This window comes from Scyliorhinus torazame, unplaced genomic scaffold, assembly GCF_047496885.1.
Source record: "Scyliorhinus torazame isolate Kashiwa2021f unplaced genomic scaffold, sScyTor2.1 scaffold_450, whole genome shotgun sequence".
In the NCBI taxonomy this organism is placed as follows: domain Eukaryota; kingdom Metazoa; phylum Chordata; class Chondrichthyes; order Carcharhiniformes; family Scyliorhinidae; genus Scyliorhinus; species Scyliorhinus torazame.
The window spans coordinates 107,501-133,476 of record NW_027308177.1 but is presented as its reverse complement, the minus strand read 5'-3'; the positions used below and the strand labels follow the sequence as shown (position 1 = coordinate 133,476).

The window sequence follows — 25,976 nt, the reverse complement described above, 5'->3', positions numbered from 1 at the left end:
GAGAAAAGTCTCCTGGCTATCCACTCTATCCATGCCTCCCATCACCCTGTACACCTCTATCAAGTCACCTCTCTTCGCTCCAGTGAGAAAAGCCCTAGCTCCCTCAACCTTTCTTCGTAAGACCTGCCCTCCAGTCCAGGCAGCATCCTGGTAAATCTCCTCTGCGCCCTCTCCAAAGCTTCCACATCCTTCCCATAATGAGGCGACCAGAACTGGACACAATATTCCGAGTGTGGTCTAACCAGGGTTTTATAAAGCTGCAGCAAAACCTCACGGATATTAAACTCAATCCCCCTGTTAATGAAACCCAACACACCACACGCCTTCTTAACAACCCTATAAACCTGGGTGGCAGCTTTGAGAGATCTATCAACGTGGACCCCGAGAGGACGCTGTTCCTCGACACTTCCAAGAATCCGGCACGGTAGCACTGTGGCTTCACAGCGCCTGGGTCCCAGGTTCGAATCCCCGTTGGGTCACTGTCTGTGCGGAGTCTGCACGTTCTCCCCATGTCTACGTGAGGTTCCTCCGGGTGCTCCGGTTTCCTCCCACAGTCCAAAGACGTGCAGGTTAGGTGGATTGGCCGTGTTAAATTGTCCCTTAGTGTCCAAAGATGTGCAGGTTAGGTGGATTGGCCGTGTTAAATTGTCCCTTAGTGTCCAAAGATGTACAGGTTAGGTGGATTGGCCGTGTTAAATTCTGCCTTAGTGTCCAAAGATGTGCAGCTTAGGTGGATTGGCCGTGTTAAATTGTCCCCTAGTGTCCAAAGATGTACAGGTTAGGTGGATTGGACGTGTTAAATGTCCCTTAGTGTCCAAAGATGTACAGGTTAGGTGGATTGGACGTGTTAAATGTCCCTTAGTGTCCAAACATGTACAGGTTAGGTGGATTGGCCGTGTTAAATTGTCCCTTAGTGTCCAAAGATGTACAGGTTAGGTGGATTGGCCGTGTTAAATTGTCCCTTAGTGTCCAAAGATGTACAGGTTAGGTGGATTGGCCGTGTTAAATTGTCCCTTAGTGTCCAAAGATGTGCAGGTTATGTGGATTGGCCGTGTTAAATTGTCCCTTAGTATCCAAAGATGTACAGGTTAGGTGGATTGGCCGTGTTAAATTGTCCCTTAGTGTCCAAAGATGTACAGGTTAGGTGTATTGGCCGTGTTAAATTGTCCCTGAGTGACCAAAGATGTACAGGTTAGGTGGATTGGCCGAGTTAAATTGCCCCTTAGTGTCCAAAGATGTACAGGTTAGGTGGATTGGCCGTGTTAAATTGTCGCTTCGTGTCCAAAGATGTACAGGTTAGGTGGATTGGTCGTGTTAAATTGTCCCTTAGTGTCCAAAGATGTACAGGTTAGGTGGATTGGCCATGTTAAACTGTCCCTTAGTGTCCAAAGATGTACAGGTTAGGTGGATTGGCCGTGTTAAATTGTCCCTTAGTGTCCAAAGATGTGCAGGTTAGGTGGATTGGCCGTGTTAAATTGTCCCTTAGTGTCCAAAGATGTACAGGTTAGGTGGATTGGTCGTGTTAAATTGTCCCTTAGTGTCCAAAGATGTACAGGTTAGGTGGATTGGCCATGTTAAACTGTCCCTTAGTGTCCAAAGATGTACAGGTTAGGTGGATTGGCCGTGTTAAATTGTCCCTTAGTGTCCAAAGATGTGCAGGTTAGGTGGATTGGCCGTGTTAAATTGTCCCTTAGTGTCCAAAGATGTACAGGTTAGGGGGATTGGCCGTGTTAAATTGTCCCTTAGTGTCCAAAGATGTACAAGTTAGGTGGATTGGCCGTGTTAAATTGTACCTTAGTGTCCAAAGATGTACAGGTTAGGTGGATTGGCCGTGTTAAATTGTCCCTCAGTGTCCAAAGATGTACAGGTTAGGTGGATTGGCCTTGTTAAATTGTCCCTTAGTGTCCAAAGATGTGCAGGTTATGTGGATTGGCCGTGTTAAATTGTCCCTTAGTATCCAAAGATGTACAGGTTAGGTGGATTGGCCGTGTTAAATTGTGCCTTAGTGTCCAAAGATGCACAGGTTAGGTGGATTGGCCGTGTTAAATTGTCCCTTAGTGTCCAAAAAGGTTAGGTGGGATTATTGGGTTACGGGGATCGGGTGGAAGTGAGGGCTTAAGTGGGTCGGTGCAGACTCGATGGGCCGAATGGCCTCCTTCTATACTGTAAGTTCTATGTTCCAATCCTGCCTTTAACCCTGTATTCAGCATTCAAATTCGACCTTCCAAAATGAATCACTTCACATTTATCTAGGTTGAACTCCATCTGCCACTTCTCAGCCCAGCTCTGCACCCTGTCAATGCTCGGAATCGAATGTCTTGAAAGTCGAAACAGGAGGAGGCCATTCGGCCCTTCGAGCCTGCACCGGCATTCACTACGGATTCATGGCTGATCTCCAAGTTCAATACTCTGAGCCCGCCTTCCCTCCACACCCCCTGATCCCTTTAATGTCGATGCGGAGGTGCCGATGTTGGACTGCGATGGACCAGGTTAAAGTCCCAACAGGTTTGTTTGGAATCACTAGCTTTCGGAGCACTGCTCCTTCCTCGGGTGAGTGAAGAGGTAGGTTCCACAAACACAGCATATACAGAGAAAGCCAATGATGCAAGAAGATACTTTGAGTGCGAGTCTTTGCAGGTAATTAAGTCTTTACAGGTCCAGACAGTGCAACTGGAGAGAGGGGTAATCCCAGGTTAAAGAGGTGTGAATTGGCTAAAGTGCTGAGGGGGTTTATGGACCAGATGGGAGGGGTGGACCCTTGGAGATTTGCAAGGCCGGGGGCTAGGGAACTTTCATTCTTCTCGCACATTCATAAGGCCTATTCCCGGATTATTATGAGCAGGGCGCTGATAGCGAGAGTAGGGGATACGGAGTACTCGGCGATAGCCATCTCGGACCACGCCCCGCATTGGGTAGACCTAGAGCTGGGGGAGGAGAGGGACCAGCGCCCATTGTGGCGCTTGGAGGTGGGGCTGTTGGCGGACGAGGAGGTGAGCGAGCGGGTCCGAGGAAGTATAGAGAGATACTTGGAGGCCAACGACAATGGGGAGGTCCGAGTGGGGATGGGTTGGGAGGCACTGGTTAGGGGTGAGCTGATCTGCATTAGGGCCCACAAGGAGAGGAGGGAGCGGGGGGGGAGAGGGAGAGGCTGGTGGGGGAGATGGTGAGGGTAGACAGGAGGTATGCGGAGGAGCCTGAGGAAGGATTGTTGAGGAAGAGGCGCAGCCTCCAAGCCGAATTCGACCTGGTGACCACCAGGAAGGCGGAGGTGCAGTGGAGGAAGGCCCAGGGGGCGGTCTACGAGTATCGGGCAAAGGCAAGCCGGATGCTGGCGCATCAGCTTCGGAAGCGGGACGCAGCTAGGGAGATCGGGGGAGTTAAGGACAGGGGAGGGAGTGTGACGCGGAGTGGAGTTGGCATCAATGGGGTCTTCAGGGACTTTTATGCGGAACTGTATCGGTCCGAGCCCCCACGGGAGGAGGGAGGGATGGGCCGCTTCCTGGACCAATTGAGGTTCCCGAAGGTGGAGGAGGGACTGGGGGCGGGATTGGGGGCCCCGATTGGGCTGGAGGAGCTGGCCAAAGGGATAGGGAGCATGCAGGCGGGGAAGGCACCGGGGCCGGACGGTTTCCCGGTCGAATTCTACAAAAGATATGTGGACCCGTTGGGCCCGTTGCTGGTTAGGACCTTCAATGAGGCAAGGGAGGGGGGGGGGCCTTTGCCCCCGACGATGTCCCGGGCACTGATCTCCTTGATCCTGAAGAGGGACAAGGATCCCCTGCAGTGTGGGTCTTACAGACCGATTTCCTTGCTGAATGTAGATGCCAAGGTGCTGGCGAAGGTCTTAGCCACGGGGATTGAGGATTGGGTGCCGCAGGTCTTCCACGAAGACCAGACGGGGTTCGTGACGGGGAGGCAGTTGAACGCGAATGTGCGGAGGCTCCTGAACGTTATCATGATGCCGGCGAGGGAGGGGGAGGCGGAGATAGCGGCGGCGATGGACGCTGAGAAAGCCTTCGATAGGGTAGAGTGGGGGGGTACCTGTGGGAGGTGCTGAAGAGTTTTGGGTTTGGGGAGGGGTTTGTCAGGTACTGGTGCTCGGCTGCTGTATGAGGTCCCGGGTGGGGGGGGGGGGGGGGCAATAAACGCCCTGGGCCTAGCCCACACCCCAGGCAAGAGCAACGAGGTGGGGCAAGTGGGCAAATCAATGGCAGATGCAGTTTAATTCGGATAAGAGCGAGGTCATTTATTGTGGGAGCAAAAACAGGGAGGCAGATTACTCCCTGAATGGTTGTAAATTGGGAGAGGGGAGTGTGCAGCGGGACCTGGGTGTCCTTGTGTACCGGTCGCTGAAGGTAAGCATGCAGGGGCAGCAGGCGGGAAAGACGGCCAATGGAATGTTGGCCTTCATTGCGAGGGGATTCGAGTATAGAAGCAGGGATGTGTTGCTGCAATTGGACAGGGCCTTGGTGAGGCCTCACTTGGAGTATTGTGGGCAGTTTTGGTCTCCTCCCAGGAAGGATGTTCTTGCTCTCGAGGGAGGGCAGCGAAGGTTCACCAGACGGATTCCAGGGATGGCGGGACTGTCGCACGAGGAGAGGTTGACTCGGTTGGGATTGTTCCCGCTGGAGTTCCGAAGAATGAGGGGCGATGTCATAGAGACTTACAAAATTTGACCAGGACGAGACAGGGTGGATGCAGGGAAGATGTTACCAATGATGGGTGTGTCCAGAACCAGGGGTCACAGTCTGAGGATTCAGGGTAAACCATTTCGGACAAAGAACAACGAACAAAGAAATGTACAGCACAGGAACAGGCCCTTCAGCCCTCCAAGCCCGTGCCGACCATGCTGCCCGACTAAACTACAATCTTCTACACTTCCTGGGTCCGTATCCCTCTATTCCCATCCTATTCATGTATTTGTCAAGATGCCCCTTAAATGTCACTATCGTCCCTGCTTCCACCACCTCCTCCAGTAGCGAGTTCCAGGCACCCACTACCCTCTGTGTAAAAAACTTGCCTCGTACATCTCCTCTAAACCTTGCCCCTCGCACCTTAAACCTATGGCCCCCTAGTAATTGACCCCTCTACCCTGGGGAAAAGCCTCTGACTATCCACTCTGTCTATGCCCCTCATAATTTTGTATACCTCTATCAGGTCTCCCCTCAACCTCCTTCGTTCCAGTGAGAACAAACCGAGTTTATTCAACCGCTCCTCATAGCTAATGCCCTCCATACCAGGCAGCATTCTGGTAAATCTCTTCTGCACCCTCTCTAAAGCCTCCACATCCTTCTGGTAGTGTGGCGACCAGAATTGAACACTATACTCCAAGTGTGGCCTAACTAAGGTTCTGTACAGCTGCAACATGACTTGCCAATTCTTATACTCAATGCCCCGACCAATGAAGGCAAGCATGCCGTATGCCTTCTTGACTACCTTCCCCACCTGTGTCGCCCCTTTCAATGACCTGTGGACCTGTACTAGATCTCTTTGACTTTCAATACTCTTGAGGGTTCTACCATTCACTGTATATTCCCTACCTGCATTAGACCTTCCAAAATGCATTATCTCACATTTGTCCATCTGCCGTCTCTCCGCCCAAGTCTCCAAACAATCTAAATCCTGCTGTATCCTCCGACAGTCTTCATCGCTATCCGCAATTCCACCAACCTTTGTGTCGTCTGCAAACGAGATGAGGAGACGCTTCACACAAAGAGTGGTGAGCCTGTGGAATTCATTACCACGGGATGTAGTTGATGCTAAAACTTTGAATATATCCACGAGGCGGCTGGGTACGGCACTCGGGGGAGAATGGGGTCAAAGGCTATGGGGAGAAAGGAGGATTTGGCGATGGAGTTGGATGATCAGCCGTGATGGTGATGAATGGCGGAGCAGGCTCGAAGGGCCGAAAGGCCTCCTCTTGCTCCTATCTTCTATGTATCTATGAAGCGCAGGACACCCTCCGTACCCAACTCACCGATCACCGCGACGCGGATGGAGTCGCTGTGGGACGAGTTGAAGCGCTTGCCAACGATGTCCCCCTGGTAGGCGCACGTGTAGTTTCCCTCGTCGTCCTTGGTGATGGCGTGGAGCTTGAAGTGAGACCTGACCAGCTGCGTGGAGGCGATGTTGCTGCTGACAAAGTTCGCGCCGCCATCTTTGTACAGGTAAAACCTGGCACCAGAGAAGTAACTGGGGGCCTCGCACACGATGTCAACCGACTGCCCCTTCATGAGCAAGATGTCTGGATTCAGGCTAATGGCTGGCTTGGCGAGGTGGTCTGCAAAGTGAAAACACCAAAGAGGATTTGTGCCGTGGGGGGGGGAGAGGGAGGGGGAACTCCGAACGGACACAACTTAGCTTGACATCTGGTGATTGGGTGTTGTTTTGGGGCGGGGCGGGGGGGGGTGGTGTGGAAGGTGCTACGATGGGGGCCAAAACCACAATGGGTCATCTGTTCTCCGTCCATCGCGAGCAGGAACTGAGGGTCGCGCCAAAAGGGCGCGGCATGGGAAATGGGCTGGTGTTTCTTGAATAGAATTTTAGCGGTGCAACAGGCAGTCAGTCGCAACTTTACCCCAGAGCCAAGTGCAGCTCGAACCCCAGAAACAGAATCAGAGAATCCCAACAGTGCAGAACATAGAACATGGAACATTACGGCGCAGTACAGGCCCTTCGGCCCTCGATGTTGCGCCGACCTGTGAAACCTCTCTAAAGCCCATCTACAATATTCCCTTATCGTCCATATGTCTATCCAATGACCATTTGAATACCCTTAGTGTTGGCGAGTCCACTACTGTTGCAGGCAGGGCATTCCACGCCCTTACTACTCTCTGAGTAAAGAACCTACCTCTGACATCTGTCCTATATCTATCTCCCCTCAATTTAAAGCTATGTCCCCTCGTGCTAGACATCACCATCCGAGGGAAAAGGCTCTCACTGTCCACCCTATCCAATCCTCTGATCATCTTGTATGCCTCAATTAAGTCACCTCTTAACCTTCTTCTCTCTAACGAAAACAGCCTCAGCCTTTCCTCATAAGATCTTCCCTCCATACCAGGCAACATTCTGGTAAATCTCCTCTGCACCCTTTCCAATGCTTCCACATCCTTCCTATAATGCGGCGACCAGAACTGTACGCAATACTCCAAATGCGGCCGCACCAGAGTTTTGTACAGCTGCAACATGCCCTCATGGCTCCGAAACTCAATCCCTCTACCAATAAAAGCTAACACACCGTACGCCTTCTTAACAACCCTCTCAACCTGGGTGGCAACTTTCAGGGATCGATGTACATGGAGACTGAGATCTCTCTGCTCATCCACACTGCCAAGAATCTTACCATTAGCCCAGTACTCTGTCTTCCTGTTATTCCTTCCTAAATGAATCACCTCACACTTTTCTGCCTTAAACTCCATTTGCCACCTCTCAGCCCAGCGCTGCAGCTTATCTATGTCCCTCTGTAACTTGTAGCATCCTTCCGCACTGTCCACAACTCCACCGACTTTAGTGTCATCTGCAAATTTACTCACCCATCCTTCTACGCCCTCCTCCAGGTCATTTATAAAAATGACAAGCAGAAGGAGGCCATTCAGCCCATCGAGTCTGCACCGACCCTCCGAAAAGAGCTCCCTACCTGGACTCCTGCCTCCACCCTAGCCCTGTGACACCCCCCCCCCCCCCCACACCTAAACCTTCTTGGACACTAAGGGGCAATTGATCATGGCCAATCTACCTAATCTGCACCTCTTTGGACCGTGGGGGAGAAAACCGGAGCACCCGGAGGCGTGCTAACCACTGCGCCGCACACACCGCCTCGGAGCGACGGTTCAAACGCGGGGGGGAGAAACGGCTGCAGAGTTCCGCATTCCTGGGGCTTCGAGATGCGGGAGCGTAGGTTCTGAAGTGGACGTTTGGGATCCGAACTGGGGTTAAGAGGAACCGGAGCAAGGTGGGAAGGTGGGGGGGGGGGGGGGGGGGGAACCGCGACCGGACGGAATGCCGGGAGAACGCGGCGCGCCACGATCTGCACGAAACGCACCTCGCACGGTCACGCGGGCTATCTCACTCTTGGGGGAGTTGTAAATCCTTCCCGAAACCTCCACCTCGTAGCTGCAGCTGTAGTTCCCCTCGTTACCCACGCTGATGTCGGCGTAATGGAAAATCACGGACTCCCCCCTGGCAGAGGGGGGCTTCGAGGCCAGGTGGTTGACGTCATCATCTTTGTAAAGGTAGAAGGCTGCAGTCTTATAGAAACCAAAGGAACTGCATTGGATAAAGAGATTCTCCCCCTTCACAAAAATGTCGGAAAAGCGACTGAGAGAAATTCGAGGCTTGGGCGGTTGCTCTGAAAGAGAAAATAAAGAGCGGACCGATTATTGAATGATTGACTGTTTGCTCCGTGCCACTGGTAAAAATACCATCATATTGTTATAGATAGAGAGAGAGAGATAGAGATCGATGGATAGAAAGAGATAGGGCAGCACGGTAGCGCAGTGGTTAGCACTGCGGTCTCACGGCGCCGAGGTCCCAGGTTCGATCCCGGCTCTGGGTCACTGTCCGTGTGGAGTTTGCACATTCTCCCCGTGTCTGCGTGGGTTTCGCCCCCACGACCCACAGATGTGCAGGGGAGGTGGATTGGCCGCGCTAAATTGCCCCTTAATTGGAACAAAGTGAATTGGGTACTCTAAAACGTTTAAAGAAAGAAAGAGATAGACAGACAGACAGACAGAGAGACACACGGAGAGACAGAGAGACAAACAGACAGACAGAGAGACAGATAGACACGCAGACAGAGACAGACAGATAGAGAGACAGACAGTCAGACAGATAGACACACAGAGAGACAGATAGACACACAGACAGAGAGACAGATAGACACACAGACAGAGACAGACAGATAGAGAGACAGACAGACAGACAGATACACAGACAGACAGACAGACAGATAGACAACAGAGAGACAGATAGACACACAGGCAGAGAGATAGACAGAGAGACAGACAGCCAGACAGAGAGACACACAGAGAGACAGACAGCCAGACAGAGAGACACACAGAGAGACAGATAGACACACAGACAGACAGACAGAGAGACAGATAGACACACAGGCAGAGAGATAGACAGAGAGACAGACAGCCAGACAGAGAGACACACAGAGAGACAGACAGCCAGACAGAGAGACACACAGAGAGACAGATAGACACACAGACAGACAGACAGAGAGACAGATAGACACACAGACAGACAGAGAAACAGACAGAGAGACTGACAGAGAGACAGATAGACACACAGACAGACAGAGAGACAGACAGAGGGACAGATAGACACACAGGCAGAGAGATAGACAGAGAGACAGACAGCTAGACAGAGAGACAGACAGAGAGACAGATAGACACACAGGCAGAGAGATAAACAGAGAGACAGACATATAGACAGATAGATACGCAGACAGACAGAGAGACACACAGAGAGACAGATAGACACACAGACAGACAGACAGACAGATAGACATACAGACAGACAGATAGACACACAGAGAGACAGACAGATTGACATACAGACAAACAGAGAGACAGACAGACAGACAAACAGAGAGACAGATTGACATACAGACAGACAGACAAACAGAGAGACAGACAGATAGACAGATAGACATACAGACAGAGATTACAGACTGACAGAGAGACAAACAGACAGAGAGACAGACAGACAGGCAGACAGATAGACAGAGAGAACGAGAGACAGGCAGACAGACAGACGGATAGACATACAGACAGACAGAGATTACAGGCAGACAGACAGACAAATAGACATACAGACAGACAGAGATTACAGGCAGACAGACAGACAGACAGATAGACATACAGACAGACAGAGATTACAGACAGACAGAGAGACAGATAGACATACAGAGAGACAGACAGACAGATAGACATACAGACAGACAGACAAACAGACAGACAAACAGAGAGACAGACAGACAGACAGATAGACATACAGACAGACAGAGAGACAGACAGACAAACAGATAGACATATAGACAGATAGACATACAGACAGAGATTACAGACAGACAGAGAGACAAACAGACAGACAGACAAACAGAGAGACAGACAGAAAGACAGATAGACATACTAACAGACAGACAGACAGACAGATAGACATACAGACAGAGAGACAGACAGACAGATAGACATACAGATAGACAAACAGACAGACAAACAGAGAGACAGACAGAAAGACAGATAGACATACTAACAGACAGACAGAGAGACAGACAGACAGATAGACATGCATACAGACAGACAGAGAGACACACAGACAGACAGAGAGACAGACAGAGAGATAGACACACAGACAGATAGAGAGACAGATAGATATACAGACAGAGAGACAGACAGACAGATAGACATACAGACAGAGATTACAGACACACAGACAGACAAACAGAGAGGCAGATAGACAGACACACAGAGAGACAGACAGACAGACACACAGAGAGACAGACAGGGAGACAGATAGACACACAGACAGACAGAGAGAGAGAGAGACAGAGAGACAGATAGATTCACAGACAGACAGACAGACAGACAGATAGACACACAGACAGGCAGAGAGACAGACAGACGGACAGATAGACAGACAGACAGATAGACAGACAGATAGACACACAGGCAGACAGACAGAGAGACTGAGAGACAGACAGACAAACAGATAGACGTATAGACAGATAGACATACAGACAGAGATTACAGACAGACAGACAGACAAACAGAGAGACAGACAGAGAGATAGACACACAGACAGATAGAGAGACAGATAGATATACAGACAGAGAGACAGACAGACAGATAGACATACAGACAGACAGAGAGACAGACAGACAGATAGAGAATACAGACAGACAGACAGACAAACAGAGAGGCAGATAGACCGACAGATATACATACAGACAGACAGAGAGACAGACAGACAGACAGAGAGACAGGCAGACAGAGAGACAGACAGACAGACGGACGGATAGAGAGACAGGCAGAGAGACAGATAGATACACAGACCGACAGGCAGAGAGACAGACAGATAGACAGACATACACACAGACAGAGAGACAGATAGAGAGACAGGGAGACAGACATACACACAGACATACACACAGATAGAGAGACAGACAGACAGACAGACGGACGGACAGCACTGACCTCGGTTACAGACCACCCCGGCGTCCTCCCTGTGGTGACAGTTGTGCTGACCGATGGGCTTGAGGACGCACTCCCGCAGGGAGGCCTCGGTGCCGTAACACTTGACGTCGTCGAGCCAGATCACCTCGGTCCCCTGCCCGAAGCTGGCGCTGCCGGACGCCACCTCCGCGAAGCCGCAGTCCATCTGGCGGCAGACCACCACCGCGTCGGCCACGTCCCAGTAATCGTCGCAGACGGTCCCCCAGGTGTCGTTGTGGAAGATCTCCACCCTCCCGGCGCAGGGATTGCTCCCGTTCACCAGTCGGAGCTTCAGGATCTCCGGCTCCAGCGTCGCGGCTGGGAAGGGGAACAAAGGACTCATCAACCTCAGCCCTGACGGCCCCCGTGTCCCCTTCCGTTTGGCCGTCTCCTCACAAATTCCTCTGGCGAACACCGACACCTTGGGCCTACCTTGCTTGCACTTAAACTCAGAACGCTTCGCACAACAGACGGAGACCCTTCAGCCGGCGAGCCTTACGTCAGTGGTAGGGAAGATACTGGGGTGAATTATTCGAGACAGCCCATTTGGAAGCAAGTGGACGTATTCGCGAGAGGCAGCACGGTTTTGTGAAGGGGAGGTCGTGTCTCACTAACTTGACCGAGTTTTTCGAGGAGGTCACTAAGATGATTGATGCCGGTCGGGCAGTGGATGTTGTGTATATGGACTTCAGTAAGGCCTTTGACAAGGTCCCTCGTGGGCAGCACGGTAGCCTTGTGGATAGCACAATTGCTTCACAGCTCCAGGGTCCCAGGTTCAATTCCAGCTTGGGTCACTGTCTGCGTGGAGTCTGCACATCCTCCCCGTGTGTGCGTGGGTTTCCTCCGGGTGCTCCGGTTTCCTCCCACAGTCCAAAGATGTGCAGGTTAGGTGGATTGGCCATGATAAATTGCCCTTAGCGTCCAAAATTGCCCTTAGTGTTGGGTGGGGTTACTGGGTTATGGGGTTACTGGGTTATGGGGATAGGGTGGCGGTGTTGACCTTGGGTAGGGTGCTCTTTCTAAGAGCCGGTGCAGACTCGATGGGCCGAATGGCCTCCTTCTGCACTGTAAATTCTATGAAAGTCTATGGCAGACTGGTACAAAAGGTGAAGTCACACGGGATCAGGGGTGAGCTGGCAAGGTGGATACAGAACTGGCTACGTCATAGAAGGCAGAGAGTAGCAATGGAAGGGTGCTTTTCTAATTGGAGGGCTCTGACCAGTGGTGTTCCACAGGGATCAGTGCCGGGACCTTTGCTGTTTGTGGTATATATAAATTTGGAGGAAAATGTAACTGGTCTGATTAGTAAGTTTGCAGACCACACAAAGGTTGGTGGAATTGCGGATAGCGATGAGGACTGTCAGAGGATACAGCAGGATTTAGATTGTTTCGAGACTTGGGCGGAGAGATGGCAGATGGAGTTTAATCCGGACAAATGTGAGGTAATGCATTTTGGAAGGTCTAATGCAGGTAGGGAATATACAGTGAATGGTAGAACCCTCAAGAGTATTGAAAGTCAAAGAGGTCTAGGAGTACAGGTCCACAGGTCATTGAAAGGGGCGACTCAGGTGGAGAAGGTAGTCAAGAAGGCATACGGCATGCTTGCCTTCATTGGCCGGGGCATTGAGTATAAGAATTGGCAAGTCATGTTGCAGCTGTATAGAACCTTAGTTAGGCCACACTTGGAGTATAGTGTTCAATTCTGGTCGCCACACTACCAGAAGGATGTGGAGGCTTTAGAGAGGGTGCAGAAAAGATTTACCAGAATGTTGCCTGGTATGGAGGGCATTAGCTATGAGGAGCGGTTGAATAAACTCGGTTTGTTCTCACTGGAACGAAGGAGGTTGAGGGGCGACCTGATAGAGGTCTACAAAATTATGAGGGGCATAGACAGAGTGGATAGTCAGAGGCTTCTCCCCAGGGTAGAGGGGTTAATTACTAGGGGGCATAGGTTTAAGGTGCGAGGGGCAAGGTTTAGAGTAGATGTACGAGGCAAGTTTTTTACGCAGAGGGCAGTGGGTGCCTGGAACTCGCTACCGGAGGAGGTGGTGGAAGCAGGGACGATAGTGACGTTTAAGGGGCATCTTGACAAATACATGAATAGGATGGGAATAGAGGGATACGGACCCCGGAAGTGTAGAAGATTGTAGTTTAGTCGGGCAGCATGGTCGGCACGGGCTTGGAGGGCCGAACGGACTGTTCCTGGGCTGTACTTTTCTTTGTTCGTGACGGCGTCTCGAGTACTCATCCCAACAACTCTTTATTGTTGTTGGAGATCTCCACCTCTGCCACCCTGTTAGGCATCGAGTGCAACCCCCCCCCCCATTTGAGATAAGATTTTCCTCAAACCCCCCTCAAAATCCACTGCCTTCAATCTATGACCTGCCGGCAAAACAGAATTATTTTCCTCAAAAAAAAGGGCCACTGCACTCGAACGCACCCCAACGCCCAGGCTCTTAACCTCTTAAATTGCCCGCCATTTGGAACCCAATTTTCCCGTCGTCTTCCAGTCATCCCGTCCCATCCCAAAGCGCGGCGTCCGTCGATTTGTTCCTACCTTCTGACGCCCCTCCATCTTCCGTAGCGAACGCAACTGCGGGACGAGAGATAGAAGAGTTAGATAGTACCTCCTCGGCTCCCTTAAAGCCTAGAAACCCGTCGCTCAGCCTCTCGGACAACATCAGCGCCGGCCCCAATACGGGGGGGCGAGTTTCGACCATTGGCGTCCACTTTGCTGGTTGGTGACAGGGACCATCGCTCCCGCCAATCGGCAAAGACGAGGGCTTCGTAACGCGTGAAGTCGCCATAGTCCCACGGGCTGCTGCCCCCTTCGACGGGGGTCCAGGCGGACTGGTGGTGATTCGACCCGATGGTCACCACTCCTCAGGCAAGGCGGGGCGAGTTTGAGAAGGTGGGGCTTTCTTCAATTTTATGTCAAATCTCATCTGTATTAGGAAAATATAAAAGATCCCGGCTCTGGGTCACTGTCCACTTCGACTGCGAAGGAACGGCCGATACATTTCCCAGTCGGGGCGGCGAGAGGCTCGGAGGGGAACCTCCGGGCGGTGGGGTTCCCCAGGTATCTGCTGCTCTTGTCCTTCTGGATGGTAACGGTTGTGGGTTCGGGGGGGGGCGCCGCCTGAGCAACTCGGTGAGTTGCTGCCGTGCCTCTTGTCGACGGCACACACGGCTGCCACTGTCCGACGGCGGTGGTGGAGCGTTTGAATGTTCGTGGAAGGAGGGGCAATCAAGCGGGGGCTGCTTTGTCCGGGACGGTGCCGAGCTTCTCGAGCGTGGTCGGGAGCCGCGCTCACCCGGGCGAGCGGGGGGGGGGTTGGTCCCGTCACGCTCCTGACTTGTGACCGTGTGGGTGGCGGACGGGCTTTCGGGGGGGGGGGGGGGGGGGTCAGGAGGTGAGTTGCTCTCCGCAGGATTCCCAGCCTCTGACCTGCTCTGGTAGCCGCAGTATTGATACGGCCGGGTCCAGTTCAGTTTCTGATCATTGGTAACCCCCAGGGATGTGGGGGATTCATGGGGGATTGATGGTGATGCCATTGAATGTCAAGGGGGCGATGGTAAGATCCACTCTTGTCGGAGATGGTCATTGTCTGGCGCTTGGGTTGCGTGAATGTAACTTGCCACTTGTCAGTTCGGATATCGTCCAGGTCTTGCTACATTCGGACATGGACTTCTGTTATTCTGAGACTGTGTCACCTTGCTGTTCATCTTCCACCCCTGCACATCCGACCCTCCCCATCCACCAGCCACCCACCCCTCCCAACCTTTAGTCCCCAAACATATTGCTAAGTTCTCCCTCGTGACTGCGTGGGTTTCCTCCGGGTGCTCCGGTTTCCTCCCAGAGCCCAAAGATGTACAGGTTAGTGTGGATTGGTCGTGTTAAATTGTCCCCTAGTATCCAAAGATGTACAGGTTAGGTGGATTGGCCGTGTTCGATTGTCCCCTAGTGTCCAAAGATGTACAGGTTAGGTGGATTGGCCGTGTTAAATTGTCCCTTAGTGTCCAAAGATGTGCAGGTTAGGTGGACTGGCCGTGTTAAATTGTCCCTTAGTGTCCAAAGATGTACAGGTTAGGTGGATTGGCCGTGTTAAATTGTCTCTTAGTGTCCAAAGATGTGCAGGTTGGGTGGATTGGCTGTGTTAAATTGTCCCCTAGTATCCAAAGATGTACAGGTTAGGTGGATTGGCCGTGTTAAATTGTCCCCTAGTGTCCAAAGATGTACAGGTTAGGTGGATTGGCCGTGTTAAATTGTCCCTTAGTGTCCAAAGATGTGCAGGTTAGGTGGATAGGCCGTGTTAAATTGTCCCTTCGTGTCCAAAGATGTGCAGGTTAGGTGGATTGGCTGTGTTAAATTGTCCCCTAGTATCCAAAGATGTACAGGTTAGGTGGATTGGCCGTGTTAAATTGTCCCCTAGTGTCCAAAGATGTACAGGTTAGGTGGATTGGCCGTGTTAAATTGTCCCTTAGTGTCCAAAGATGTGCAGGTTAGGTGGATAGGCCGTGTTAAATTGTCCCTTAGTGTCCAAAGATGTGCAGGTTCGGTGGATAGGCCATGTTAAATTGTCCCTTAGTGTCCAAAGATGTACAGGTTAGGTGGATTGGCCACGATAAATTGTCCCTTAGTGACCAAAGATGTGCAGGTTAGGTGGATTGGCCGTGTTAAATTGTCCCTTACTGTCCAAAGATGTACAGGTTAGGTGGATTGGCCATGTTAAATTGTCCCTTGGTGTCCAAAGATGTACAGGTTAGGAGGATTGGCCATGTTAAATTGTCCCTTTGTGTCCAAAGATGTACAGGTGAGGTGGATTGGCCGTGTTAAATTGTCCCTTAATGTCCAAAGATGTGCAGGTTAGGGGGATTGGTCGTGTTAAATTGTCCCTTAGTGTCCAAGGATGTACTGGTTAGGTGGATTGGCCGTGTTACATTGTCCCTTAGTGTCCAAAGATGTGCAAGTTAGGTGGATTGGCCGTGTTGAATTGTCCCTTAGTGTCCAAAGATGTACAGGTTAGGTGGATTGGCCGTGTTAAATTGTCCCTTAGTTTCCAAAGATGTGCAGGTTAGGTGGATTAGCCGTGTTAAATTGTCCCTTAGTGTCCAAAGATGTCCAGGTTAGGTGGATTGGCCGTGTTAAATTGTCCCTTAGTGTCCAAGGATGTACAGGTTAGGTGGATTGGCCGTGTTAAATTGTCCCTTAGTGTCCAAAGATGTACAGGTGAGGTGGATTGGCCGTGTTAAACTGTCCCTTAATGTCCAAAGATGTGCAGGTTAGGGGGATTGGTCGTGTTAAATTGTCCCTTAGTGTCCAAGGATGTACAGGTGAGGTGGATTGGCCGTGTTAAATTGTCCCTTAGTGTCCAAAGATGTACAGGTTAGGTGGATTTGCCGTGTTAAATTGTCCCTTAGTGTCCAAAGATGTACAGGTTAGGTGGATTGGCCGTGTTAAATTGTCCCTTAGTGTCCAAAGATGTACAGGTTAGGTGGATTGGCCGTGTTAAATTGTCCCTTTGTGTCCAAGGATCTGCAGGTTAGGTGGATTGGCTGTGTTAAATTGTACCTTATTGTTAAAAGATGTGCAGGTTAGGTGGATTGGCCGTGTTAAATTGTCCCTTAGTGTCCAAAGATGTGCAGGTTAGGTGAATTGGCCGTGTTAAATTGTCCCTTAGTGTCCAAAGATGTGCAGGTTAGGTACATTTGCCGAGTTAAATCGTCCCTTAGTGTCCAAAGATGTACAGTTGAGGTGGATTGCCCGTGTTACATTGTCCCTTAGTGTCCAAAGATGTGCAAGTTAGGTTGATTGGCCGTGTTGAATTGTCCCTTGGTGTCCAAAGATGTACAGGTTAGGTGGATTGGCCGTGTTAAATTGTCCCTTAGTGTCCAAAGATGTACAGGTTAGGTGGATTGGCCGTGTTAAATTGTCCCTTATTTTCCAAATATGTACAGGTTAGGTGGATTGGCCGTGTTAAATTGTCCCTTCGTGTCCAAAGATGTGCAAGTTAGTTGGATTGGCCCTGTTAAATTGTGCCTTAGTGTCCAAAGATGTGCAGGTGAGGTGGATTGGCCATGTTAAATTGTCCCTTAGTGTCCAAAGATATACAGGTTCGGTGGATTAGCTGTGTTAAATTGTCCGTCAGTGTCCAAAGATGTGCAGGTTAGGTGGATTTGCGTACAGGTTAGGTGGATTGGCCGTGTTAAATTGTCCCTTTGTGTCCAAAGATGTGCAGGTTAGGTGGATTGGCCGTGTTAAATTGTCCCTTAATGTCCAAAGATGTGCAGGTTAGGGGGATTGGTCGTCTTAAATTGTCCCTTAGTGTCCAAGGATGTACAGGTGAGGTGGATTGGCCGTGTTAAATTGTCCCTTAGTGTCCAAAGATGTACAGGTTAGGTGGATTGGCCGTGTTAAATTGTCCCTTAGTGTCCAAAGATGTACAGGTTAGGTGGATTGGCCGTGTTAAATTGTCCCTTAGTGTCCAAAGATGTACAGGTTAGGTGGATTGGCCGTGTTAAATTGTCCCTTTGTGTCCAAAGATCTGCAGATTAGGTGGATTGGCCGTGTTAAATTGTACCTTATTGTCCAAAGATGTGCAGGTTAGGTGGATTGGCCGTGTTAAATTGTCCCTTAGTGTCCAAAGGTGTGCAGGTTAGGTGGATTGGCCGTGTTAAATTGTCCCTTTGTGTCCAAAGATGTGCAGGTTGGTGGATTGGCCGTGTCAAATTGTTCCCTAGTGTCCAAAGATGTACAGGTTAGTTGGATTGGCCATGTTAAATTGTCCCTTGGTGTCCAAAGATGTGCAGGTTAGGTGGATTGGCCGTGTTAAATTGTCTCTTAGTGTCCAAAGATGTACAGGTTAGGTGGATTGGCCGTGTCAAATTGTCCCTTTGTGTCCTAAGATGTACAGATTAGGTGGATTGGCCGTGTTAAATTGTCCCTTCGTGTCCAAAGATGTGCAAGTTAGTTGGATTGGCCCTGTTAAATTGTGCCTTAGTGTCCAAAGATGTGCAGGTGAGGTGGATTGGCCATGTTAATTGTCCCCTAGTGTCCAAAGATATACAGGTTCGGTGGATTAGCTGTGTTAAATTGTCCGTCAGTGTCCAAAGATGTGCAGGTTAGGTGGATTAGCCGTGTTAAATTGTCCCTTAGTGTCCAAAGATGTATAGGTTAGGGAGATTGGCCGTGTTAAATTGTCACTTAGTGTCTAAAGATGTACAGGTTAGGTGGATTGGCCATGTTAAATTGTGCCTTAGTGTCCAAAGATGTGCAGGTTAGGTGGATTGGCTGTGTTAAACTGTCCCTTAGTGTCCAAAGATGTGCAGGTTAGGTGGATTGGCCGTGTTAAATTGTCCCTTATTGTCCAAAGATTTGCAGGTTAGGTGGATTGGCCATGTCAATTTGTCCCTTAGTGTCCAAGGATGTACAGGTTAGGTGGATTGGGCGTGTTAAATTGTCCCTTTCTGTCCAAAGATGTGCAGGTTAGGTGGATTGGCCGTGTTAAATTGTCCCTTAGTGTCCAAAGATGTGCAGGTTAGGTGGATTGGCCGTGTCAATTTGTCCCTTAGTGTCCAAGGATGTACAGGTTAGGGGGATTGGCCGTGTTAAATTGTCCCTTTGTGTCCAAAGATGTGCAGGTTAGGTGGATTGGCCGTGTTAAATTGTCCCTTAATGTCCAAAGATGTGCAGGTTAGGGGGATTGGTCGTGTTAAATTGTCCCTTAGTTTCCAAAGATGTGCAGGTTCGGTGGACTGGCTGTGTTAAATTGTCCCTTAGTGTCCAAAGATGTACAGGTTAGGTTGATTGGCCGTGTTAAATTGTCCCTTAGTTTCCAAAGATGTGCAGGTTAGGTGGATTGGCCCTGTTAAATTGTGCCTTAGTGTCCAAAGATGTGCAGGTGAGGTGGATTTGCCATGTTAAATTGTCCCTTAGTGTCCAAAGATATACAGGTTCGGTGGATTAGCTGTGTTAAATTGTCCCTCAGTGTCCAAAGATGTGCAGGTTAGGTGGATTAGCCGTGTTAAATTGTCCCTTAGTGTCCAAAGATGTCCAGGTTAGGTGGATTGGCCATGTTAAATTGTCCCTTAGTGTCCAAAGATCGACAGGTTAGGTGGATTGGCCGTGTTAAATTGTCCCTTAGTGTCCAAAGATGTACAGGTGAGGTGGATTGGCCGTGTTAAATTGTCCCTTAATGTCCAAAGATGTGCAGGTTAGGGGGATTGGTCGTGTTAAATTGTCCCTTAGTGTCCAAGGATGTACAGGTGAGGTGGATTGGCCGTGTTAAATTGTCCCTTAGTGTCCAAAGATGTACAGGTTAGGTGGATTTGCCGTGTTAAATTGTCCCTTAGTGTCCAAAGATGTACAGGTTAGGTGGATTGGCCGTGTTAAATTGTCCCTTAGTGTCCAAAGATGTACAGGTTAGGTGGATTGGCCGTGTTAAATTGTCCCTTTGTGTCCAAGGATCTGCAGGTTAGGTGGATTGGCCGTGTTAAATTGTACCTTATTGTTCAAAGATGTGCAGGTTAGGTGGATTGCCGTGTTAAATTGTCCCTTAGTGTCCAAAGATGTGCAGGTTAGGTGGATTGGCCGTGTTAAATTGTCCCTTAGTGTCCAAAGATGTATAGGTTAGGTACATTTGCCGAGTTAAATCGTCCCTTAGTGTCCAAAGATGTACAGTTGAGGTGGACTGCCCGTGTTACATTGTCTCTTAGTGTCCAAAGATGTGCAAGTTAGGTTGATTGGCCGTGTTGAATTGTCCCTTGGTGTCCAAAGATGTGCAGGTTAGGTGGATTAGCCGTGTTAAATTGTCCCTTAGTGTCCAAAGATGTATAGGTTAGGGGGATTGGCCGTGTTAAATTGTCACTTAGTGTCTAAAGATGTACAGGTTAGGTGGATTGGCCATGTTAAATTGTGCCTTAGTGTCCAAAGATGTGCAGGTTAGGTGGATTGGCTGTGTTAAACTGTCCCTTAGTGTCCAAAGATGTGCAGGTTAGGTGGATTGGCCGTGTTAAATTGTCCCTTATTGTCCAAAGATGTGCAGGTTAGGTGGATTGGCCATGTCAATTTGTCCCTTAGTGTCCAAGGATGTACAGGTTAGGTGGATTGGGCGTGTTAAATTGTCCCTTTGTGTCCAAAGATGTGCAGGTTAGGTGGATTGGCCGTGTTAAATTGTCCCTTAGTGTCCAAAGATGTACAGGTTAGGTGGATTGGCCGTGTTAAATTGTCCCTTAGTGTCCGAAGATGTGCAGGTTAGGTGGATTGGCCGTGTCAATTTGTCCCTTAGTGTCCAAGGATGTACAGGTTAGGTGGATTGGCCGTGTTAAATTGTCCCTTTGTGTCCAAAGATGTGCAGGTTAGGTGGATTGGCCGTGTTAAATTGTCCCTTAATGTCCAAAGATGTGCAGGTTAGGGGGATTGGTCGTGTTAAATTGTCCCTTAGTGTCCAAGGATGTACAGGTGAGGTGGATTGGCCGTGTTAAATTGTCCCTTTGTGTCCAAAGATGTACAGGTTAGGTGGATTGGCCGTGTTAAATTGTCCCTTAGTGTCCAAAGATGTACAGGTTTGGTGGATTGGCCGTGTTAAATTGTCCCTTAGTGTCGAAAGATGTACAGGTTAGGTGGATTGGCCGTGTTAAATTGTCCCTTTGTGTCCAAAGATCTGCAGATTAGGTGGATTGGCCGTGTTAAATTGTACCTTATTGTCCAAAGATGTGCAGGTTAGGTGGATTGGCCGTGTTAAATTGTCCCTTAGTGTCCAAAGGTGTGCAGGTTAGGTGGATAGGCCGTGTTAAATTGTCCCTTTGTGTCCAAAGATGTGCAGGTTGGTGGATTGGCCGTGTCAAATTGTTCCCTAGTGTCCAAAGATGTACAGGTTAGTTGGATTGGCCATGTTAAATTGTCCCTTGGTGTCCAAAGATGTGCAGGTTAGGTGGATTGGCCGTGTTAAATTGTCTCTTAGTGTCCAAAGATGTACAGGTTAGGTGGATTGGCCGTGTCAAATTGTCCCTTAGTGTCCTAAGATGTACAGATTAGGTGGATTGGCCGTGTTAAATTGTCCCTTCGTGTCCAAAGATGTGCAAGTTAGTTGGATTGGCCCTGTTAAATTGTGCCTTAGTGTCCAAAGATGTGCAGGTGAGGTGGATTGGCCATGTTAAATTGTCCCTTAGTGTCCAAAGATATACAGGTTCGGTGGATTAGCTGTGTTAAATTGTCCGTCAGTGTCCAAAGATGTGCAGGTTAGGTGGATTTGCGTACAGGTTAGGTGGATTGGCCGTGTTAAATTGTCCCTTTGTGTCCAAAGATGTGCAGGTTAGGTGGATTGGCCGTGTTAAATTGTCCCTTAATGTCCAAAGATGTGCAGGTTAGGGGGATTGGTCGTGTTAAATTGTCCCTTAGTGTCCAAGGATGTACAGGTGAGGTGGATTGGCCGTGTTAAATTGTCCCTTAGTGTCCAAAGATGTACAGGTTAGGTGGATTGGCCGTGTTAAATTGTCCCTTAGTGTCCAAAGATGTACAGGTTAGGTGGATTGGCCGTGTTAAATTGTCCCTTAGTGTCCAAAGATGTACAGGTTAGGTGGATTGGCCGTGTTAAATTGTCCCTTTGTGTCCAAAGATCTGCAGATTAGGTGGATTGGCCGTGTTAAATTGTACCTTATTGTCCAAAGAATTGTCCCTTAGTGTCCAAAGGTGTGCAGGTTAGGTGGATTGGCCGTGTTAAATTGTCCCTTTGTGTCCAAAGATGTGCAGGTTGGTGGATTGGCCGTGTCAAATTGTTCCCTAGTGTCCAAAGATGTACAGGTTAGTTGGATTGGCCATGTTAAATTGTCCCTTGGTGTCCAAAGATGTGCAGGTTAGGTGGATTGGCCGTGTTAAATTGTCTCTTAGTGTCCAAAGATGTACAGGTTAGGTGGATTGGCCGTGTCAAATTGTCCCTTTGTGTCCTAAGATGTACAGATTAGGTGGATTGGCCGTGTTAAATTGTCCCTTCGTGTCCAAAGATGTGCAAGTTAGTTGGATTGGCCCTGTTAAATTGTGCCTTAGTGTCCAAAGATGTGCAGGTGAGGTGGATTGGCCATGTTAATTGTCCCTTAGTGTCCAAAGATATACAGGTTCGGTGGATTAGCTGTGTTAAATTGTCCGTCAGTGTCCAAAGATGTGCAGGTTAGGTGGATTAGCCGTGTTAAATTGTCCCTTAGTGTCCAAAGATGTATAGGTTAGGGAGATTGGCCGTGTTAAATTGTCACTTAGTGTCTAAAGATGTACAGGTTAGGTGGATTGGCCATGTTAAATTGTGCCTTAGTGTCCAAAGATGTGCAGGTTAGGTGGATTGGCTGTGTTAAACTGTCCCTTAGTGTCCAAAGATGTGCAGGTTAGGTGGATTGGCCGTGTTAAATTGTCCCTTATTGTCCAAAGATTTGCAGGTTAGGTGGATTGGCCATGTCAATTTGTCCCTTAGTGTCCAAGGATGTACAGGTTAGGTGGATTGGGCGTGTTAAATTGTCCCTTTCTGTCCAAAGATGTGCAGGTTAGGTGGATTGGCCGTGTTAAATTGTCCCTTAGTGTCCAAAGATGTGCAGGTTAGGTGGATTGGCCGTGTCAATTTGTCCCTTAGTGTCAAAGGATGTACAGGTTAGGGGGATTGGCCGTGTTAAATTGTCCCTTTGTGTCCAAAGATGTGCAGGTTAGGTGGATTGGCCGTGTTAAATTGTCCCTTAATGTCCAAAGATGTGCAGGTTAGGGGGATTGGTCGTGTTAAATTGTCCCTTAGTGTCCAAGGATGTACAGGTGAGGTGGATTGGCCGTGTTAAATTGTCCCTTAGTGTCCAAAGATGTACAGGTGAGGTGGATTGGCCGTGTTAAATTGTCCCTTAGTGTCCAAAGATGTACAGGTTAGGTGGATTGGCCGTGTTAAATTGTCCCTTAGTGTCCAAAGATGTACAGGTTAGGTGGATTGGCCGTGTTAAATTGTCCCTTTGTGTCCAAAGATCTGCAGATTAGGTGGATTGGCCGTGTTAAATTGTACCTTATTGTCCAAAGATGTGCAGGTTAGGTGGATTGGCCGTGTTAAATTGTCCCTTAGTGTCCAAAGGTGTGCAGGTTAGGTGGATTGGCCGTGTTAAATTGTCCCTTTGTGTCCAAAGATGTGCAGGTTGGTGGATTGGCCGTGTCAAATTGTTCCCTAGTGTCCAAAGATGTACAGGTTAGTTGGATTGGCCATGTTAAATTGTCCCTTGGTGTCCAAAGATGTGCAGGTTAGGTGGATTGGCCGTGTTAAATTGTCTCTTAGTGTCCAAAGATGTACAGGTTAGGTGGATTGGCCGTGTCAAATTGTCCCTTAGTGTCCTAAGATGTACAGATTAGGTTGATTGGCCGTGTTAAATTGTCCCTTCGTGTCCAAAGATGTGCAAGTTAGTTGGATTGGCCACGATAAATTGTCCCTTAGTGACCAAAGATGTGCAGGTTAGGTGGATTGGCCGTGTTAAATTGTCCCTTACTGTCCAAAGATGTACAGGTTAGGTGGATTGGCCATGTTAAATTGTCCCTTTGTGTCCAAAGATGTACAGGTTAGGTGGATTGGCCGTTTTAAATTGTCCCCGAGTGTCCAAAGATGTACAGGTTAGGTGGATTGGCCGTGTTAAATTGTCCCTTTGTGTCCAAAGATGTACAGGTCAGGTGGATTGGCCGTGTTAAATTGTCCCTTAGTGTCCCAAGATGTATAGGTTAGGTGGATTTGCCGTGTTAAATTGTCCCTTAGTTTCCAAAGATGTGCAGGTTAGGTGGATTGGCCCTGTTAAATTGTGCCTTAGTGTCCAAAGATGTGCAGGTTCGGTGGATTAGCTGTGTTAAATTGTCCCTCAGTGTCCAAAGATGTGCAGGTTAGGTGGATTAGCCGTCTTAAATTGTCCCTTAGTGTCCAAAGATCTGCAGGTTAGGTGGATTGGCCGTGTTAAATTGTCCCTTAGTGTCCAAAGATGTACAGGTTAGGTGTATTGGCCGTGTTAAATTGTCCCTTAGTGTCCAAAGATCTGCAGGTTAGGTGGATTGGCCGTGTTAAATTGTCCCTTCGTGTCCAAAGACGTGCAGGTTGGGTGGATTGGCCGTGTTAAATTGTCCCTCAGTGTCCAAAGACGTGCAGGTTGGGTGGATTGGCCGTGTTAAATTGTCCCTCAGTGTCCAAAGATGTACAAGTTAGGTGGATTGGCCGTGTTAAATTGTCTCTTAGTGTCCAAAGATGTACAGGTTAGTTGGATTAGCCGTGTTAAATTGTCCCTTAGTGTCCAAAGATGTACAGGTTAGGTGGATTGGCAATGTTAAATTGTCCCTTAGTGTCCAAAGATGTCCAGGTTCGGTGGATTAGCCGTGTTAAATTGTCCCTTAGTGTCCAAAGATGTACAATTAGGTGGATTGGCCGTGTTAAATTGTCCCTTTGTGTCCAAAGATGTACAGGTTAGTTGGATTGGCTGTGTTAAATTGTCCCTTAGTGTCCAAAGATGTACAGGTTAGGTGGATTGGCCGTGTTAAATTGTCCCTTAGTGTCCAAAGATGTACAGGTTAGGTGGATTGGCTGTGTTAAATTGTCCCTTAGTGTCCAAAGATGTGCAGGTTAGGTGGATTGGCCATGTTAAATTGTCCCTTAGTGTCCAAAGATGTGCAGGTTAGGTGGATTGGCCATGTTAAATTGTCCCTTAGTGTCCAAAGTTGTACAGGTTAGGTGGATTGGCCGTGTTAAATTGTCCCTTAGTGTCCAAAGATGTACAGGTTAGGTGGATTGGCCGTTAAATTGTCCCTTAGTGTCCAAAGATGTACAGGTTAGGTGGATTGGCCGTGTTAAATTGTCTCTTAGTGTCCAAAGACGTGCAGGTTGGGTGGATTGGCCGTGTTAAATTGTCCCTTAGTGTCTAAAGATGTACAGGTTAGGCGGGGGCTACGAGGACGGGGCGGGGAGTGGGCCTGGGTGGGGCTCTCCTTCGGAGGGTCGGTGTGAACTGGATGGGCCGAATGGCCTCGTTCTGCGATGTCGGGGTTCTCTGGTTCCTAGGTCCGGCCTTAAACACGCTCAACGACTGACTCTCAACCATGCCCCAGGGCGGGAGGCGATCTCAGAGGTTCAACCACCCTGTGTGTGTGAAGAGATGTCTCCTCATCTCGGTCATGTGTAACCCCCCCCCCCCCAACTCCCCCGTAACCCCGCGCGACCCCTCCGTCTGCCACTAGGAAACCCTGTAAATGGTGGGAGGCACCCTCGACCGCTGAGCGACCCACGAAAGATGACGGCCCTGGCGAAATACTCACCGAAAGCGACCAAAAGCAACCAGGCCATCTTCGGCCAAGCGGGGCAACTGTGCCACGAGGAGGGTGTGCGTGGAACAGCCGAGGGCCACTTCCTCCTGAAACACAAGAACGCAAGAGGCGGGAGGAGGTGAGAGGGGGGGGGGCGGCTCGCTTCGATCGGTTTGCCTCAGTGCCAATAAATGCCCCCCCCCCCCCCCCCCCCCCCCCCCCACCGAAGGCTGTTCTCTGCCCCGGCAACGGTGGATCGGGAGCGGAGGAGCTTTTGCGTTCGAGGGGGAGGAACGGCAGCCGGTGAGGTTCACGGAACTGATCATCGCTGCCTCACGGGACGTTGTAAACTTTCCTCGATGTGATTCTTTCTCGGCCGTGGGCGAAAACCGCTCGCAGAATCCCACGCTTTGCGCGTCGAATGAAAGAGGAAGAGCGGGAGGGCCTTTTGGCCCTTCCAAAGCCTGCCAGCC

General features: G+C 49.6%; 1 protein-coding gene across 1 annotated transcript in view; it reads right to left on the bottom strand.

Moving 5' to 3' along the window:
• Positions 1-25,606, bottom strand: part of LOC140406302 (scavenger receptor cysteine-rich domain-containing protein DMBT1-like) — a gene marked incomplete at its 3' end in the record, with an annotated part of 40,038 nt that extends 14,432 nt beyond the window's left edge. Inside the window, exons 1-5 of the mRNA XM_072494413.1 lie at positions 25,516-25,606; positions 13,777-13,812; positions 11,202-11,537; positions 8,042-8,347; positions 5,978-6,280 (exon numbers count right to left, since the gene is read on the bottom strand). Coding sequence (XP_072350514.1) covers positions 5,978-6,280; positions 8,042-8,347; positions 11,202-11,537; positions 13,777-13,812; positions 25,516-25,543 — 1,009 coding nt within the window. The remainder of the gene's footprint in view (positions 1-5,977; positions 6,281-8,041; positions 8,348-11,201; positions 11,538-13,776; positions 13,813-25,515) is intronic.
• Positions 25,607-25,976: the final 370 nt, after the last annotated feature.